General features: G+C 38.5%; 1 protein-coding gene across 12 annotated transcripts in view; it reads right to left on the minus strand.

The window, feature by feature from the left end:
• Positions 1–20,305, minus strand: part of NTRK3 (neurotrophic receptor tyrosine kinase 3) — a 977,566-nt gene that overhangs the window by 186,207 nt on the left and 771,054 nt on the right. The window contains exons 14-15 of one of the 12 annotated variants that reach the window (XM_068275174.1): positions 9,479–9,514; positions 4,898–5,643 (exon numbers count right to left, since the gene is read on the minus strand). The exons of 10 other annotated variants lie outside the window; for them this stretch is intronic. In XM_068275174.1, coding sequence (XP_068131275.1) covers positions 5,525–5,643; positions 9,479–9,514 — 155 coding nt within the window. In that variant the 3' untranslated portion in view covers positions 4,898–5,524. Of the gene's footprint in view, positions 1–4,897; positions 5,644–9,478; positions 9,515–20,305 lie in introns of those variants that run through there. One more of the 12 variants, XM_068275175.1, reaches the window with a different exon arrangement.

Raw genomic sequence — 20,305 nt, forward strand, 5'->3', positions numbered from 1 at the left:
AAGAGTAGCCAATCAGTCAACATCCTAAGCAACCAATAGTATCTTCTCCCGCCCTTCAGTATATAGCGTACATTTTGACTCATACGAATTATGTGTACGCAATAGCTGTCACATTGACGGCTATTGCGTACATATCGTCTGTATGCGTCAAAAAGTACGCATTAATTGGTATTACGGCACTACGCGTAACATCGTAGCGTAAGCGCCTACATTACGGTATCCTTAAGCATAACTGCGTAAGTTAACGCGTAATTACAGTGATGAACCGTAGATGATTTCCTACGCCGTAACCGTAAATAGCGTAAAATTACGTGTAATGATCCGTAAGTGTAGATTTTTCCATTACGACCAGCACTGGACTGTGCACACAATTGTTGCTAAACAATTTTAAACAATTTTATGTGGATGCATGTGTGTCTTGTGGAGGGAGGAAAAACGTCTGCTCCAAGAAGTGTAATGCCACTTTAAACAAAACCTGTATATATCAAATTTCGACATATATTTCTATGATCCTTTCATGATGACAAAGGCCAGAAAGAAGTAGGCAAAGGAGTGCCCATTTTTCCATATGGCTAAGCAGTCTCACTCACTTTTTTCCTACAATGAAGCATCTGCTGTACAGCAGCAGAGTGGTGCAGCGGAAGCGTGCTGAGCCCATAAACCAGAGGTTGATGGATCGAAACCATCCTCTGCTAGGCATGATTTCATTTTTGCACCTCGCTTTATCGCATGGGCAAAACGGTTTCCATAGCCCTGTAAGAGAAAGTGTAATAAGGGCCCTGCCGTAACATAGATATTAGGGTAGCTAAGACTACTCCTTGGCCTTTCTTGTAGTTGAAGAGATGAGTAAACTGTGACACCACTCAAAAAAAAAAAAACAGCAAACAGAGAAGCTTCCCCATATTGGAGCATTGGATTTGGTAAAGTCTTAAGCCAATGTGTTTTAAGACACAAGTAAGCTTTAGGTTAGCAGGAATAGTTGCATGGCCACCTAGCTTTTCATCCTTCCCACCCTTGCCCTGGGATCTTCCAGACTTCAAATTGCTGTCCTTTGCTGAGTGTGTTACACCAGCATCATCCAGGGGGGCACATGATCTTTCTGCAGTATCACCATGTGTCCCACTGCTTTCATCTAGCAAATTAGGCAAATAAGCAAGCTCATTTTTCTCTTGGGTATATAACAATGGTACATGCTAGGCTGGCTTCAGCATGTAGCGTTGGTGGTACAGTAGTGAGCATAGCTGCCTTCCAAGCATTTGACCTGGGTTCGATTCCTGGCCAATGTATGGGAGTTTGCTTTTGACATCCTACAAATCCCTAAGCAAGCTCATTTTTCTCTTGGGTATATCACAATAGTATATGCTAGGCTGGCTTCAGCCTGTAGTGTTGGTGGTATAGTGGTGAGCATAGCTGCCTTCCAAGCAGTTGACCTGGGTTTGATTCCCGGCCAATGTATGTAAGCTGGCTTTTGACACCCTACAACTCCCTGGAAGACTAGACAAAAGAGGAGGAGGAGGAAGGGAGGAAGATTGATGTATACACATGATTGATGTATAAACATACAAGATGTTATAAAGCACTTTAGGCCTGCAATTTAGCATTCAATGTGATTTCTGCCCTTAAAATGCTGCTTTGCGTCCAATCCGGGTTTTTCCCGGGGACTTTTGGCATCTATCCTACTCTGCCATGTCCCCCTCCAGGTGTTAGACCCCTTGAAACATCTTTTCCATCAGTTTTGTGGCCAGCATAAATGGTTCTAGTTTTCAAAGTTCGCCTCCCTATTGAAGTCTATTGCGGTTCGTGAAAGTTCACGAGAACCGAACTTTTCGCGAACCGAAAATCGGAGGTTCGGGCCCTTTCTAGTTGGGAAGTGATAATAGTAAGTATCCTTAAAGGACACCCGAAGCGAAAATAAGCAAATGAAATAAACAATTTCATTTATCATCCTTCTCCTAAAAAAATGACTTTTTAACATATTTCACACTTTTATTTTATGTTTAAATTAACTTTTTTTAGTTTTAACAGTTTTATTGTTTTTGCTCAATGACACATTCATTAAAGTATGCCAGAGCTAAAATCTATTAACTATTGACCCCTTTTATCTTTTCCCTGCTCTCAGAAGCCATTTTCTGCTAGGAAATTGTTTTATAGTTGGAATTTCTTATCAGTGAGGGTCACACTGTAGTCACTTCCTGTCTGAGTCAGGACTGAGTCAACCACTTACATACCTGATATTTAACTTTTTCAGGCAGAGAAAGAACAAAAGGAACACGGCATAGTTATTTCTGTGCTAGGCACTGTACATACCCATGTCTATCTCATCATGTCACTTCAGGTATCCTTTAAGAAGGGGGCATTTTTATAATGGAGAATGCATAGCACCTTTAGATTTTTAGTTTTTTGTAGATAGTGTTTTTATTTTTTTTTGTAATGCAACTTTTCCTCGTGTCCTACACTTGTATAAGCAGTAAAAATAAGTCTAAGTGCCTGCACAAAAGTGTGCAGGTATCAGAGGATGGGGTCAGGAAAAATCAAAGTTCCTGTTGCATGTAAAAGGTGCTGCAAGAATATTTATTATTTTACAGTGGTAAGTAAAATAAATCACCCCAATCTTTTAAGAAAAAATATAAAGTGTGGCATATAATCATCTGATACATTTTAGCTTTCTTTGGACTTGTACAAAATATTAAATAAAAAGCAGCTGACGCGAACAAAAGTTACATCTTGAAGGAATAATATTTGCACATAATTAGGCTGTTTAAATGAGGTAAATGTGCCATAATGACCAATAAGAACTTCTTTTTTTGCAACTAATACATTCAGCAAACTGAAGATATATCAGTTGCTATAAGCTACTGCAGTTTGAATGTTGCTATTACTCTTCTCTGTACATTGCCATATAACACTGGACAAAGAATACGGGCAACTGCAAAAATTTAATAATGCCACAAATATGTTTAAATAATTTAAACCAATACTTTTCACAGTTAATTTTGTTTCTAATTCAACCTACCTAGTTTACATGAACCTTTCAGGATATTAAAATAATGTCAGCAGTTATGACAACACTAATCTAAGTCTCTAGTTCCACCGAAGTTATACATATATTTAAGCTTCGTTGACCTGGAACAAACAGCCCCAAAGCTACAAAAGCTAAAACTACCAACCTGCATGCTTGTTCTGTGTGAGTATCCCACAATTTATTGAAGCAATTGGATAAGCCTGAAATTTTGCATATTGTAAGCTTCTATATCAGCTTCTAAATATACATATCGGCAGTAGTATTGTAGAATACTATTTATTGAGAAAGAATCTATTTATCACATTAAATTGATAGTAAGTTAGCTTGATACTTGTGGTTTTTGCTTTTTTTCTGTAGTACTTTATTTCTTCTTTGTTGTGTTTATTTAAACTTAGGACCTCACCAAAGCTTTAAGTTTTAGTTTTGGGTGTCGTGGAGAAGTTGCAGATCTATCTTGTTTTCGTTTTTTTATAGCAGTCTGTACACCCATGCATTATTGTTTTCTCCTTTCAAGACCAGAGAAAAAGGGCATCATTTTTTTCAATGGGAATAGAGGAAGCGTTTAAAGGCTGTAAAGGGTAGACTCTCTAAGGCAGGGGTCTCAAACTCAATTTACCTGGGGGCCGCAGGAGGCAAAGTCAGGATGAGGCTGGGCCGCATAAGGTATTTCACAATCGCGGCGCATCGCCGCCTCTGCCCGCCCCTCTCACTCTTCCTTCACAGAGAGGGGCGGGGAGAGGTGGTGATCCATGCGGCGATTGACGTCAGGAGGGGCAGAGCTGAAGCTGAAAGCTCTGCCCCTTCCAGGAAATGCCAGCGGATTGCCCCCCGGGGGATTTGGGGGCTCTGCAGCCCTCGTTTAGCAGAGGGATGCGGCGGATTACTTGGGAGAACTGAAGCAAACTATAAGGAAGCTTTTGCCAGCGAGGGCCACAAAATATTGTATAATGTATCGAGGGCCGCAAATGGCCCGCGGGCCGTGAGTTTGAGACCCCTGCTCTAAGGGCTCGTTTCCACTTATGCAATGTAGAGCCGTGTGCTCAGCGTGGCTCTGTATTGCACATGACTCCACAGGGGGTGGCGCTTGCAATCCCATTTATTATACTGAATGGGATTGCGGGCCAAATCGCCCTGAATTGCAGGCAACCATGTGCTGCAATTCAGCTGTGAATCGCAGCGCATGTATGGAAACATCAGAGAGTGGTCTACTCACTCTCTGATGTCCTTGTGATCGCATTTCCATAAGTGCGGCTGAAAGGGTGCATATGGAAACAAGCCATAAGGCTAGTTTATGAAGATCAGGTGCAAAGAATAGTAGAGCAAAATGTATGCAGTTCCTCTGGGCAACTACTTAATTTAGATGAAAAGGATTCCGACTGTTTGCTCTGAGTAACCACATGGTTTTGGACCTAATAAGTTAAGCTTTACTAAAACTGTAACTTATTACAGTGTACAGGCACTAATCCATAGGTTGTAACCAATACAGATAAAGATATCAATTTAAATTTCATTTTCACAAAAAAACTTAGTAGCCAATATAAAAAAACAGCCATAACTGTGCACTGTATCCAATAACAGGTGCACAACGTAACTTTTACCTAACTTTTCCCAGATGTTCATGTTAATTCTAACTACATTAATTTCAGGAAGCAACGGTTGCAATGGTAAACATCAGGACTGATGTACTTCATAACAGAGTAAAAATAATCAGCATCAGTATTAAGTCAAGGAGTAATTACAATTGTGTAAAAATAGAATAAGTTGCTAAAGGGAGTGAGTATCTGATTCTGATTTAGTGTACCTCACATTCACAGCCCAGCCACATCTTGCTAACCAGACAAAATGATACAAGTAATAAAAATTCTGACGCACAAAAAGATTTGTAAAACATTTCATTGAAAAATAATTACAATATCTCCTGTTAAAAAAAGTAATATTTCATATCTCATCTTGGTGCAGGCAGAACTGCAGATATCTAAGGATGCCCTTTTCTTACCAGTCTTCACTTTGTTAGTGACTTCCATGACATAAAAAGGCCCTGCTTTATGAGATCTCTTTAGTTGCAATTTGCAAAGGGTGATGACATCATTAATAAGGTGGTTTGAAGTCACAGGATCACAAAGAGAACTCAAACACATATTCCAAACAGGAAAACACGACTAAATTTTTTCTTTTTTTTTTCTTTTTTTAAAACAAGTACAACTAGTGTTTATTTTAAAGATGGCTCCTTTGGAGTCTGTCTCCGATTTGTTTTTGTTTTTTGTTATAAGTTGCTGCTCCGGTTGCTGTTGCTGTGGCATGTTTGGATAATTTTGAAAGCAGAGGCTACTGGAGTTAAAGCAACGTTTATGTTTAGACAGAAATATGTTTCTGTTGTAGACAAGCTTACAACAGAGGACTAGTGCTGCCTCGTGAAACCTCGATCCAAAAGTTTTCAGTGCCTCCCTTCACATTTTGAGAGGACAGACTAAACTTGACAACATAACAGGGAACGTTAGAGGCTTAAAAGACGTGGCGTCCTTTGGTGAAGTAAACACCGACGTCGTGAACATAAATGCCTTGGTTAAGAGGTTTGGGGTGTCCGGGAAGGCTTATTGTGTTCAACATATATTCTCTGAAACCTAAAAAAAAAGAAAAAACAAAGGCAAAATAAAGGAAGGAAAAAACAAAAATAGGAAAGGTATTTGAAGGAAAAATTAGGCAAATAAATATTGCTAACAAAATTTTGATAGTAAGGGAACCAGGTCAATAAATAAAATATCCAGTATATACAAAAGATGCAGGAGAAAATAAACTGGATTTTCCAAACATGCAAAAAACAGTTTGTCATGCTAAAATTAATTCTTAAAATATGAAGGGGACATTATTATATTAATAATAATTAATATTGTGATTTGCTTAATTCATACATGAAGAATTGTAATAAAAATAATTAATTTATTATTTATAAATTAAGAAAAAAAGCCAGTAGCTCAATGACATAATTGGAAATGGTATGCAAAAAGCAGATTGTTAGAATGATTGAAAAATTAAAGGTGACCTCCATCCAAAACTTTTCTCCCAGTTTTGAGTGGGTGCTGATAATCCTAGGCAACAGTTAGCTGCTCATACATTTCCAAGACACTATTTGACATTGTCGTGTTAGAGATTTTAATTTTAGCTTAGTTATAACACCATCATGGTCACTCAAAGTAACAGGCTGAGCAATGCAGTCAACCATCTCTGTCCCTTTTTTGTATTTTTTGTATTTTTATTTTTGAAAGAAAGCAATGGAGAACTGATTTTAAACCATTGATTACCTAGACTGGCCTGAAGTGGGTGGAGTAACAATAGGGTGGACAAGGGTGGAGTCAAGATCTTGAGTGGGAGGATAACAAAGCTGGGTGTCTTGATAGTTGTGAATCAATGGCCTGTATTTATATCCACTGAAAACTGAGAGATCATTTTTGGTTGTTATTCGCCTTTAATAACCACATAACAAACAAGACAGAGCAGCATAGTACAAAGGATAGTTTCAGCCATTACATGAAAGTAGGTTTTAGAAATGCATACCTATCCTTAAAAGTTAAACACACAAAAAAGTACACATCATTAAATGACATAAAGCACATGCTACTAGGTTTTAAATTGCTAAGAACACTGTATTGTGAAAAGGTTTAGTCAATTACATGATAAGATGTGTAGCACATTGTTTGGTTATATTTTAAAATAAAAATATGCCATGGCATTCAATCCTTTAAGATAAAATGGGGCGCTGGTGGCATGAGTAGCCTTTTAGTGGCAAGGAAGGTCTTAGTTTGAATAATTAGATTTTTTTAAACACTATTCTAATTAATTAAATCTAACTAATTATGTTTTCTTCATGTCAGCCAGTGTTTACTAAGTGAGTTGGTTTTTTAAACTAACCATTATTATATGATATATTAGTGTTTCGTTTTAGAATTAATCGTTTATAATAATCTGGTATTTTGTAAATGTTTTAATGACAAAATCTGAATTGCGTTGAAGAACTAATGTGAAGTACACTTTGTAGTATCGATATCACTTGTAAAGGCATTATTGAATACATGCCCTACTGGTTGGACTTGATGGACAAATGTATTTTATTAACTAAACTATGTACGGTAACTATGTAACCTATGAGGATAGCATAATATCCTTCTTAATCACAACAATATATGGATATGTTTTGTTTTAATACAGCTCTGAAAGCAATACTGAGATGATGTCCAAAAGAATGCTTCTAGGTTAAAAATGTATTCCTTTGCCGGCATACTTTTGTTTCAAAATAATATCTAGGGAGTTCCCACTTTACTGCAGGGCTGCGTTGTGGAGTTTTATATGTAATTCAAATTTGGCCTTAAAAATAAATTCCTATTTGTATTAATATAAACTGCTACAGCTCTTGCATGTTCGTTATGGCTAATTATAACACTATTTAGACCCCCAATGACCTAAATTTGATATATTTTTACTTGGATAAAATTGCATATTAGATTGTATGAAGAATGTAGTTTGAATATAGTTTACTTTGTAAAGTACCAAATCTCAGTAAATCTTTGAAAAGTCCCAAATCTCAGTGAAGCTCATTCAAATTCCGGATTCAAGTGAATATTTGTAGAACGTTTGAAGAATTGTATTGGGAAACTCTTTTGCAGGTAATCTCTCTTTAGGGAACCACATTTCAGTATATCTCAATGGAGTATCAAATGTCAGTGAATCTCTAAAAAGTAATACATTTCAATAGTGTCATTCGAATTTGGGAAACCATGGTTTTGGAAGCCAAACACCAAATTCAGCACCATTTCAGCAGCTAACAGCAGGACAGGGTGTATTTCATTTAACTTGGATACGTCCTCCTTCCAGGCTATAAAGGGAAGTACGAGAGCAAAATGGAATGCACCCAATCCTGCTGTTTGGTGCTTAAATGGTGCTGAATGCAGGTTCCAGTTCAGAATTGCATTTTCCCGAATTCGAACAACAACACTGCATTTCAGTGAGACGCTATAGAGAACAAATCTCAGTAAATGCTTCAAAAAAGCATTAGAGAGACAACATTTTCATTGTTTGTGCTTTTAGCATCTCTATACATGCTACCATCCGTATACATTCTTCCTTTTAAATAAACATCGCAAAAATAAGGGCAAATTTAGTTCATTTAAGCTTGTGTAGTTTTAATATGTTTTAAATATATATGCAAACCTGAGGCAAAAATAAACTTATGAGATAATGGCCTCAATTCACTAAGCTTAACTCCTGTCTTTAATAACTCTTCTGAGCTGTTTTACAGTTATCACCATGGTGATATAATTGTGATAACTGTAAAACAGCTCTGAAGAGTTGTTAAAGACAGGAGTTAAGCTTAGTGAATTGAGGCCATTGAATTGCATGTGTAGTACAGCTAAGAAATAGAACATTAGTATGAATGAAAAGAGTCCACAGCAAACACAGCAATCCCAGTTAGGATTCGATCCTCAGCGGATATACAGTATATCCAACAATATTTATTGCATATTACTTGCAGTAGTACAAAGCATAATATCCTGCACTGCATTTCAGGCAACAGCCCTCTATAAAGTGCTATGTTTGCTGTGGATTTTAAAAGGGAGAATTTATGGACCTCCTGCCCTACTGGGACTCCCCACTACGACCATTATTGACCCTTGAGGCGGCCAACACACCTTTTGGTTAATATGCTTTAAAAGAGTCTCATATTGTTTTCCAGTACAGGAATAGTTAAGAAACTTCAGTTGATATTTAAGAATATAAAAAGAGCTTCTCTGAGCTCTCCAACTAATTTAGTCAGAGAGCAATGCTATTTTCTGAAGCACTTATCTCAACCTGTCTCTCACGGTTTCTTGTTTGTTTGAGGTTTTTCTGTCAGGAATTTCAAAGGGTCATCAGCTCTGCTGTGTTTTATAGTTTAAAATACAGAGTGTGGTTTGTAAACTGCAAATATGATACAATAATCCAATGTTATTAAAAAAACAGCTATATAACTGAAAATAAAAATAAGAGACTCTTTTCTTTGCTACTAATGTTCTATTCATTACCTGTATTACACATACAATGCATTATATCATAAGTTGTTGTTTTTTCTGCTTCAGGTTTGCTTTAAAATCGCTGCAGCAAACTGGGCCCTTTAAATGCATAGTAGGCTAGGTTTTAAGTAGATTTGTTGGATATCTCTTATTTCTCACACTTTTGAAAATGTGTGTATTTTATTACTTCAGCTGTTTGTATGTTTTTCTCCTGTTATCTTTAAAGTATATTTTACAATTATTGTAAGTTACTGAATACTTAGTATGGATGAGTGGCTGACTAAAGCTCTGTGAAGCTACTTCAGGAATGGTGTTCTGCATGGGAGCGGTTGTTAAACTAACTGAATGTACTGCACATGAGCAGAAAGGTAGCAAAGTGGAATTAGTACTTCAGTTCCTAATATCCCACACATACCATCATCAAACTGCAGGGATGAGTTACCCCTCCAATCTGCACGAACAGAAGTTCCAGACCAAAGAAGAAGAAGAAGAAAGAAAAAAATAAAAAGACATGAACGTAAGTATGCAACAATTGTTTTGTAACAATTTAAACCCACCAGTGATCTGAGTAATTACTACAATAGAAACAATCTGCTTAAGAGAACTTCTCCTATGGGCTTTGGGAGGAAGAGGTGGTTAGGCGGCACATTACGTCTCTGCTATGTCTAAAGCTGTAAAAACCTCAGTATATATAGCTGAATAAAAACTGAAAATAAATGGCTGTTTAGGTAGATCATGACAAAAGCTCAGAGCAAGTGATTTAGTCACAGATACCTGTGACAGACTGACTGCAACCTTTAGGTATCGACCTTTGTACAGTTACCATATCACACAACTGAGAGAATGAGAGGACAGGTTTACTTTAAAAAAAATAAAATAAAATATATTGAATTTAAAATTTTATTGAAATCACTGAAACATGTTGAAGGACCTATTTATCTGTGTTGCTTGGGCATTTTTGCCAAAGTAATTTTTGCAAAAAAAAATGCAATTTTTTCTCGAGAAATATCCGTTAAAAATAGTGTTTTTGCAGTTTCACAAAAATGTGAAAAATCGATATTTTTACCGTAAAAAAATTGTGAATAGCAGGACAACACAGAAAACCTATATTTTGTACTGTGACAATTTTTACAGCAAAAATGCAAATATCTAAATTTTAACTAATTAACTAATTAACTAATCTTATTTTTTAGCAAAAATTCCATAGAAAATATATTTTTTTACATTAATTTTTCGCAAAACCAATGTTAAAATGAATTGCTATTTTCGCTCATTACTGCTATTTATTTAAAGTGATGCTGAATGGAACATTAAAATGCAAGGTTTCTATTTGAATTTGCAACCAGCAGCAAAGGCGAAAACGTGTTCAACTTTTGTGTGCATTTTTTGCAATATCATAAGAGATTCAACAGCATGATGCACAAAAACAACATCCCATTATGTACATTTTGCCCTATCACGGTTTTGTACAAAACATAGCCAAATGCTCACAGAATCCTAATAACAAAGTGACAGTGTATGACATCTGTACAGAATATATATATATATATATATATATATATATATATATATATATATATATATATATATATAGTGTGTGCAGATCATTGCTGGTAATCAATTCATAAACAGTAAAGCAGTCCATATGAAAAGGAAGTGTACAAAGATAAAAAAGATTGCATGTAATACTTCTTTCAACCATAATCAAGTGGTGCCATTTTTCTGGATTTCTTTTTCCAAATATGTATTGTCTTTTTGACCCTAAGACACTGATATATATGTAGATCATGTGGACACCTGTCTTGTTCGTACAATTATGTGCAAGCATACGTTTGTATTAGTCAGTGTAAAAATATCTACCTCTGGTGAAATGCGTTTTGAAGAGTTCAGAAAGGTTTCTCATAAACTCACAGCACATCTTAAAGGTAGAATCTACTGCTTTACAACAACATGGAACATGTCAATGCCTACCAATGAAAACACCCCCAATGTTTTAAAATGAATGATTCCTTTCAGAAAGGAATCAGTTCAGAAATAATTCAGACCATAGACATTGATTCATAATAGATTCCATCAGGGAATCTACAAAAAAAATGAACCACAGCATTGCAGTTCGATTGAATGCAATGCTGTGGCATATAAATTGCTTGCTGTTCCTGCCGTGTCCTCAATCAACCTAGATTTTTCATCCTATCTGATCTATACTTCTATACTACCAAATAAAATATTTCAAGGAATCTTTTTTCATCTGATTCAATCAAAGCAATTACATCTTCAGGTAATTAAACAGGAAAATCAATGTGTGTATGGGCCGAAGCAGATAAAAATGGTGCCAAAGGCTGCAGGCATTAAAGTTAGGCATGGCGGGGGGCTATTTAAGATGATGCCCCAGTAGGAGGTCAAGGTCAGGTATCACGGAGAGAGGTTAACTTTTGAATTTTGAATCCCAGAGAGGGGGGTATTACTTGATTGTACTATATATATATATATATATATATATATATATATATATATATAATCATGTGCTCCATGATATATTGTTGTCACTCTGTTGTATACCTTGAAACAGGGGACCTGCCAAGGCCCTGAAACATTTGTTGGTTGATTGAATGTACATCTGGCTTCTTATGGAAAAATCACCGTTAACCTGCTGAGTGTGTGGACCCTCTGGATTTTCTGCTTGGGACATTTCTGGTCCAGCACCTTGACTACCATATGGTGTGCCACTCTCTCTTGAAACACTTAACTTAACCCTACTCACACAGAACCCTCCCTCTACTGATTAAGTCATAGTAAAATATTGGTAATCTTTACTAATATTTTACAATGATAATTAAAGAGGCACTTAAGCCAAACTTTTTTTTTTAAACCTGACAGTGTGCACAGAAGAGGAGGCTGATAAGAGTCTTACCGCAGTGTTTGTTTTCTTATCTGGTCCTCTGTTTCCCACAAATCCTCCCTAACAGTCAGCCCTGACGGCGCCTGACGGTGAATGACCCAGGATTGTTAACACATAAATCTTTCCTCCCTTGCTGGGTCCTACTGCCGCTGGCGCCGCTGCCTGTACTGCGTGCGACAATAAAAATAAACTTTTTTACCCAAAAGATGTGGCCGGCCGATGTTTCTTCCTTCGCTCGAGTGCTCTGCTATCTGAGGAATGCGAAACTCAGCCGGCCATTGAATGAGGTGTCAGTGCATGCTCCGGCTATGCCTCAGGAACAGCGCTTTGTGGACACTATGCTTGTGCACTGAAACAGACAAGGCAGTGCACGAGCGAGCGTAGCTAGGAGGCAGGAGACGCAGGAAGCTAACAAGCGCTGGCTGACCTGGAAATAGTTCCGGCCAGCAGCGCCATTTTGAATAAATTATAGGGAATCATCTTGCCGGTAACACAGTAAATAAAGCCTCCAGATCGGCGCAACACAGACGAAATTGCAGGGCTGGGACACAGGACTTAGGTAATATCTTTATTTTGAAAATCGATCCTGGCTTAAGGTTCACTTTTAGTAGTATATCTGTAATTTTACCAGTATTCTACTAGCAGTAGCAGCTATCTCCATCATCCTTTTCACCAGGAACCTTTTTTACACATACACATATGGGCACCTTTAGGTTTAACGTTTAAAACAAAATTCTTACTTGGTATGGCTATCTTTATAGCGTTGGGGTTTTTTGTAGTCCAGTGCATTTTTAGATGGAATGTCAGTAACCTAAAGAAAACATTTTAGATCTTTTTTTGATCTTAATAAAAGGAGTGGAAAATGTATTTGTTCAGTCAGGGCCTCTGTCAAAGGATAAGATCACAGAATGCGAAAGCCTCTCGTGTGATATTAGCCAAAATGTCTTATTTCCTGAAGATGGCTTTCAAAATGAGCATCTTAAAAAATCATGTATTTTAAATCTTTTTTCTCTTTTTTCTGATTTTTGCCTAAAGTGACATTTTTGTTTTTCTAATTATGTAAAGCTAAATCAAGAATCTTACCATTCCAACTGTGCAGTGATATACAAGCGGGAAATCACTGGGAAGGCTGATTAGCCCTTTTGAATAAGATAGTTAATTGTCACTAATTAATAGTCCTTGTATCTTATTTTAAATGATTATCCAATTATTTTTGCAACATTACAGAAGTTTCTTTTTTTTTAATAAAGAATTTGGGAATTTCTTACACAGTTGTGCCATTTCTGTACTTCAAAGGAGTTTGGATTAATTTTTGATTGAACAGTTTAACAATCTTGAACCATATGTTAAACACAGCATGGGCCAGTGTCAACCTCATTTGTAAATACTTGTTGTTAATGATTACAACATTACTCTACTTATAGTGCTCTTAATAACCAGTAATGTATAGTAGTCGGACATAGTGCAGTCCAGATACTGTTTCTGGTCTATAAATCTGTCCACTACATTTCTGATCTTACTCAGAGGTACACACTTAGCCACTCACTCCACTCCTCCAATGAACTGTGCCTGACTGACCCAAGCATCACCCAGTCCCATGCATGACTCCAGGACTTCTCAAGAGCTGCTCCAACACTACGTAACTCCCTACCTCCCCAAGGAGGGTTGCCCCCTTCTTCAAAGTCTTCAAGAAGGCTCTAAAAATGCACATTTTCATTCTGGCCTACCCACCCTCACTGGTGCTCTAACCCCGCAGCTGAACTCCGGTCCCCTACCTTTCCTGTCCCTACCTCTGCCTCTAGATTGAAAGCCTTTGGCAGGGTCCTCCTCCTCGTGTCTCCTACAGTCTTACTTGCTCACACACCTCCGTTACTGTACACTCATCCTATGGATCTGGTAGAACTAAACTTGCCTAATCTCCATACTCCCATCCAGTGACTGACTAAGCATTACCTTGTACTCATACTGTGCTGTGTGTTGTACTGTATTGTCTTATTGCTTTATGTCACCGCTAAATATTGCCTGTAACCTTAATTAATGTCCAGCACTGTGTAATATGTTGGTGCTTTACAAATACAATAAATACATAAATAATAGTGTTAGTGACTTAAAAAACTACTAAAACTCAGGTAGCACTGAATGGAGTTGGCTGCGACGTATTGGCCTCTTGGCACAGTTCAGCTTCAATGACCAGACAAAGTATCATCCATGTGCAGTTTAGTGCCGGCAAATAACAGCATTCATGATCACATGTGAGTCAATGCCTGACACGTGGGGCACCTACTGAGCAGCAACAAAAAAAAGTTTTCATGTCACATCTGAGTGTATCTGGAGCTTATATGAGATGAGCCCCAATGGAACAGATGTCTCTCCACTGCCCATGAGAAGTGCTTGCAAGTGCCCCACAGAAACAGTGTAGCAGCAAACAGGCAGTGAATGCACTGCCTACAGCTGCCCATGTGAAATAAGACTTAATTTCCTAGCCATACCCCACCCTTATTCCAGCTGGAGTGAATGCTGAAGTATAACAAGCTGCACAGAGAATACAAAGTACAGAGAGGTACTTTTCAAGCAGAGATCACAATATACTGCAACTAGTTTCATATAAGTAGAGACACTGCATTTACTTACATACTGAAGGGGACATGTTGGTATCTTAAAATGGATTTGAGATGAATAATAATAAAGTAAAACCTTGGATTGAGAGTAACTTGGTTTAAAAGGGCTTTGAAATACAAGCAAATTTTTGTGTGACATTTGGCTTGATATACAATCAAAAAAAGTATACATGTGTCATGTGACATCACCACAACCAAGCCGATAGTTTCTCTGCCTTTTGCGCTGCAGGATTGTACTTAATCTGAGTGTAGAGACTGTATAAAGTCACATTCCATTACATCCTCAAAAGTAACGGTCATTGGATAAGTTCCTTGTTACAACCACAAACCAAAAAAAAGTTGGGGTGAGCCAACAGATGGCAATGATTCTGTTAGTTATAGTGAAAGCCTTATTTACATTTTTACTTTATACTATTGACTAGAACTGTTTTTGGATTGTAGAACAAATCAGCTGGATTTCCATGAATTCTTATGGGGAAATTTGCTTTGATATAAAAGTGCTTTAGATTACAAGCATGTTTCCGGAACAAATTATCGCAAGCCAAGTTTGCACTGTAAATTCCTTTGTATTATTAATCAAAATCCCATTCTCAGATATTTTGAATTAAGTATGATTAAAGTAACACTTAATATCCACATACTAGTAGGACACCTCCTGGTTGTGTACAGATATATGCCTTTCCACAGTATAATTCTTAAGGCCTTAGGCACCAGTCCCTCATATATAGAGGTGGGCTCTTGAAAATATAGACATCAACATCACATTAAAAAATGTTATTTTGGTTTTCATTAAAACACAATGAAGGTCAACCATTAAACCAATTGTAGGATCTTACGCATCCCTGCTCAGTAATGCTTGTATAAAGTGAAAGCAATCATGTCTGATATAACGCACAAAGAAGCTACTGTACAACAACTTACTGAAAAGTATAATGCTGACGATGGAAAAAAAGGTGTGTGAACACACAATGAATTACCGTTGATGCATTAGAGGTTGTGTACCGGCAGATTAGTCAGAATGTCCATGCTAAACCTGTCCACTGTGAAAGCACCTATAATGGACACCTAAGCATCAGAACCGGGCCACTGACCAATCAAAATAGGTAGCCTGATCAGATGAATCATGTTTTCTTTGCCTCAAAGTTCCCAAGATGTCAATCCAATCAAGCCTCTTTGTGATATGCTTGAAAAACAGGTTCAATGAATGGAGGGTTCAATTTGAAATTTAAAGGACCAAAAGATCTGCTGCTAATGGCTTAATGCCAGATACTATAGCACATCTTCAGAGATCTTACAAATGCCATGGCTTTCAGATGTTTTGGTGGTACAAAGTGGGCTTACATGATTATAGGCAGTTGATTTTAATAGTTTTGCTGATCAGTGTATAAGCTGACTGACAATGCAGATGATAGTTCTGCTTTAAAGGGATACTGTAGGGAGGTCAGGGGAAAATGGGTTGAAGTTACCCGGGGCTTCTAATTGTCCCACGCAGACATCCTGTGCCCACGTAGCCACTCACAGATGCTCCTGCCCCGCCTCCAGTTCACTTCTGGAATTTCAGACTTTAAAGTCTGAAAACCACTGCACCTGCATTGCCGTGTCCTTGATCCCGCTGATGTCACCAGGAGTGTACTGTGCAGTCCCAGTATGGTCTGTGTCTGCGCTGTACGCTCCTGGTGACATCAGCGGGATCGAGGACATGGCAACACAGGCGCAGTGGTTTTCAGACTTTAAAGTCTGAAATTCCAGAAGTGAACCGGAGGCGGGGCCGGAGCATCGGTGAGTGGCTGCGTGGGCACAGGGTGTCTGCGGGGGACCGTTAGAAGCCCCACCCAGGTAAGTTCAACAAATTTTTCCCGACCCCCTACAGTATCCCTTTAAGTAAATGAATTTTACTTGCAATTTTTCTCAGTGAAATCACACTAGCTTGCAAAGCCAGCAAGGGCCATATTAACACCTCCTGTATCAGGAGAGATATAGTGATTTTTCTGCAGATGTGGAGTTTTACAGCACTGTTTAATAAAACTCTGAACGCATAAATCATTTTTAGATGCCTGTGAGGTACCGCAGTACTTGATTTAGTCCCTTGGTGAAATATACTATCTTATTAGACATATAAGTAATGCTTTCTTGTTAAATCTAATTCTCCAGATTCCAGAGTTATCCAATAAGGCATTGTGCGCTTCACCAACTGCAGTAACATAACGGAACACTGCCTTTCGTCTCTATAGCAATGACAGGCATTAGTTCTCATTAATATATGCAAAGACAAAAGATTGAGAAAAGGCACAAGCTTTCTATGTAGTCTTGGCAGGTTTTTACTCGTGTTGGTTACTGTAATGCACCGAGAAGCATGAGGCAACAAGCAATTTCTTTTTAACTAGGTTCATGTTTCTGTGAATGTAATTATTATAATAATTTTCTTTTCTATGGCAAAGTGTCCTCATGGTGTTATTTACTTAGAGGATGGTAAGACATTACAGTGACACTGAAGTGAAAAAAAAAAGTATAATATAATGAATTGTATGTGTAGTACAGATAATGAATAGAACATTGGTAGCAAAAAAGAGAGTCTCACATTTTATTTTCAGATATACAGGTTTTTTTATAGAATTGCATCATTCTCTAATACAGTGGCTTGCTAAAGTATTCGGCCCCCTTGAAGTTTTCCACATTTTGTCACATTACTGCCACAAACATGAATCAGTTTTATTGGAATTCCATTTGAAAGACCAATACAAAGTGGTGTACACGTGAGAAGTGGAACGAAAATCATACATGATTCCAAACATTTTTTACAAATCAATAACTGCAAAGTGGGGTGTGCGTAATTATTCAGCCCCCTGAGTCAATACTTTGTAGAACCACCTTTTGCTGCAATTACAGCTGCCAGTCTTTCAGGGTATGTCTCTACCAGCTTTGCACATCTAGAGACTGAAATCCTTGCCCATTCTTCTTTGCTAAACAGCTCCAGCTCAGTCAGATTAGATAGACAGCGTTTGTGAACAGCAGTTTTATGATCTTGCCACAGATTCTCGATTGGATTTAGATCTGGACTTTGACTGGGTCATTCTAACATATGGATATGTTTTGTTTTAAACCATTTCCTTGTTGCGCTGGCTTTATGTTTAGGGTTGTTGTCCTGCTGGAAGGTGAACCTCCACCCCAGTCTCAAGCCTTTTGCAGACTCCAAGAGGTTTTCTTCCAAGATTGCTCTGTATTTGGCTCCATTCATCTTCCCATCAACTCTGACCAGCTTCCCTGTCCCTGCTGAAGAGAAGCATCCCCAGAACATGTGTTTTGCATGTTGGCCAAAAAGTTTCGTTTTGGTCTCATCTGACCAGAGCACTTTCTTCCACATGTTTGCTGTGTCCTCCACATGGGTTGTGGCAAACTGCAAACGGGACTTCTTATGCTTTTCTGTTAACAATGGATTTTTTCTTGCCACTCTTACATAAAGGCCAACTTTGTGCAGTGCACGACTAATAGTTGTCCTATGGACAGAGTCTGCCACCTGAGCTGTAGATCTCTGCAGCTCATCCAGAGTCACCATTGGGCCTCTTGACTGCATTTCTGATCAGCGCTCTCCTTGTTCAGTCTGTGAGTTTAGGTGGACGACCTTGTCTTGGTAGGGTTAAAGTTGTGCCATACTCCTTCCACTTCTGAATGATCGCTTGAACAGTGCTCTGTGGGATGGTCAAGGCTTTGGAAATTTTTTTGTATCCTAAAGCCTGCTTTAAATTTCTCAATAACTTGATCCCTGACCTGTCTGATGTGTTCTTTGGACTTCATGGTGTTGTTGCTCCCAATATTCTCTTAGACAACCTTTGAGGCCGTCACAGAGCAGCTGTATTTGTACTGACATTATATTACACACGGGTGCACTCTATTTAGTCATTAGCACTCATCAGTTAATGTCTATGGGCAACTGACTGCACTCAGGCCAAAGGGGGCTGAATAATTACGCACACCCCACTTTGCAGTTATTGATTTGTAAAAAATGTTTGGAATCATGTATGATTTTCGTTCCACTTCTCACGTGTTCACCACTTTCTATTGGACTTTCATGGAGAATTCCAATAAAATTGATTCATGTTTGTGGCAGTAATGTGACAAAATGTGGAAAACTTCAAGAGGGGCGAATACTTTTGCAAGCCACTGTATTTGCAGTTTACAAACTACACTCTGCATTTTCAACTATGAAACAGAGCAGAACTAATGACCCTTTGAACTCCTCTGCAGTAAAATCTTATAACTGGTGCAAACTATCAGCAATCCAGGGTTTGGGTGTTCATGTATTTATTCTTGCATGTCTTAAAATGTGGATGTTTACAACGATGCAATACATTTTGTCTCCCTCATACTTATACTGTAAGAAACTTGTCACAGTGTGCTTATGCTTGTATGAATTTCCCCAAAGGTACATTGTGTGCTCATATGAATTTCCCCAATGGTATATTGGTCCAACAGAACAAGCTGGCAGTAAGTTCACTTAAGCTCCCAGATAAATTTCACATTTTAATTTGTCGCGGAGGATTTTCATTGGCTGATATGCTTGGACCAGTGGGAATCTTGGGTAGTAAATTTAAATATGTTAATGCTGTAGGTAACTTCCCCATGAGTGTCATGGGGAAATTCCAAGAAACCCAGGCCACAAATGGTGTTGGCTGTCTGGATGCCCTGTTATTAAAGGGACAAGCAGATAGTGCCTCATCCAATTATCCCACCTACTTTTTGGAAGACACTTCCCTCGGCATTGGAAAAATATTGCTTTGCGAAGGTGGAAAGATTTGCTGTCCTTTCCTCTTGCAAGACCCCCCTTTAATGCTTAAAGCCACATGGACTGGTAAACACTCAAGGGGAGAAACCTTCAGCTCCCTTGTTCTCCCCTACTGGTGGCCATGTTGTTTAAAAGGTTTCTAATTTTTGGAAGGGGGCCTATGCTGTTTTATTTTAATTCAACAGGTTTTTAAAAAGTTCAGCTTTTTACATCACACTATTTATTTGTGAAGGCAGTGCCTATTTTTAAACATTTTTGCTTGACAAAGTCCCTGCTTAAAAAGTATTACTGATGGTTATTTTCTGACTATCCCTAAAGCCATAAACCGGAACATAAAACTCTTTAGTGGAGGTTAGAAATCCTGTGTACAGACGCAGGGAGAAACCGAGAGATGGTTCTGCCTGCACTACGTAATCCAGGGGAATATAACAAATATATTCCCCTACTGATTACCTCATAAATATCCAATCTCCAATCTTCACCTCCCACCCCCTCCCAACCAGCTCCTCCACCACCCTATCCTCCCCTCACATCCTTCACTCCTACTACCACTGAGGAAGTCAACCACCTACTGCAGACTTTCCATACCACTACTTCCTCCCTTGACCCCCATCCCTTCTGATTTACTCCAGCCTCACTTCACTGAATTGGCCCCAGTCCTCACTACTCTGTTCAACCTCTCCCTATCCACAGGCACCTTCCCCTTAGACTTCAAGCAGACCACTGTACTACCCCTGCTCAAGAAACCCTCCCTCGACCCCTCGCTACCCTCCAACTACCGTCCTATCTCCCTCCTCCCCTTTGCCTCAAAACTCCTTGTGCGTCTGGTTCACAAACGCCTGACTCAGTACCTCAATGCCAACTCACTGCTAGACCCACTGCAATCTGGATTTTGGCCTGCCCACTCAACCGAAACTGCTCTCACCAAAGTGGTCAATGACCTTG

Source organism: Hyperolius riggenbachi, chromosome 3 (assembly GCF_040937935.1).
Source record: "Hyperolius riggenbachi isolate aHypRig1 chromosome 3, aHypRig1.pri, whole genome shotgun sequence".
NCBI classification, from domain to species: domain Eukaryota; kingdom Metazoa; phylum Chordata; class Amphibia; order Anura; family Hyperoliidae; genus Hyperolius; species Hyperolius riggenbachi.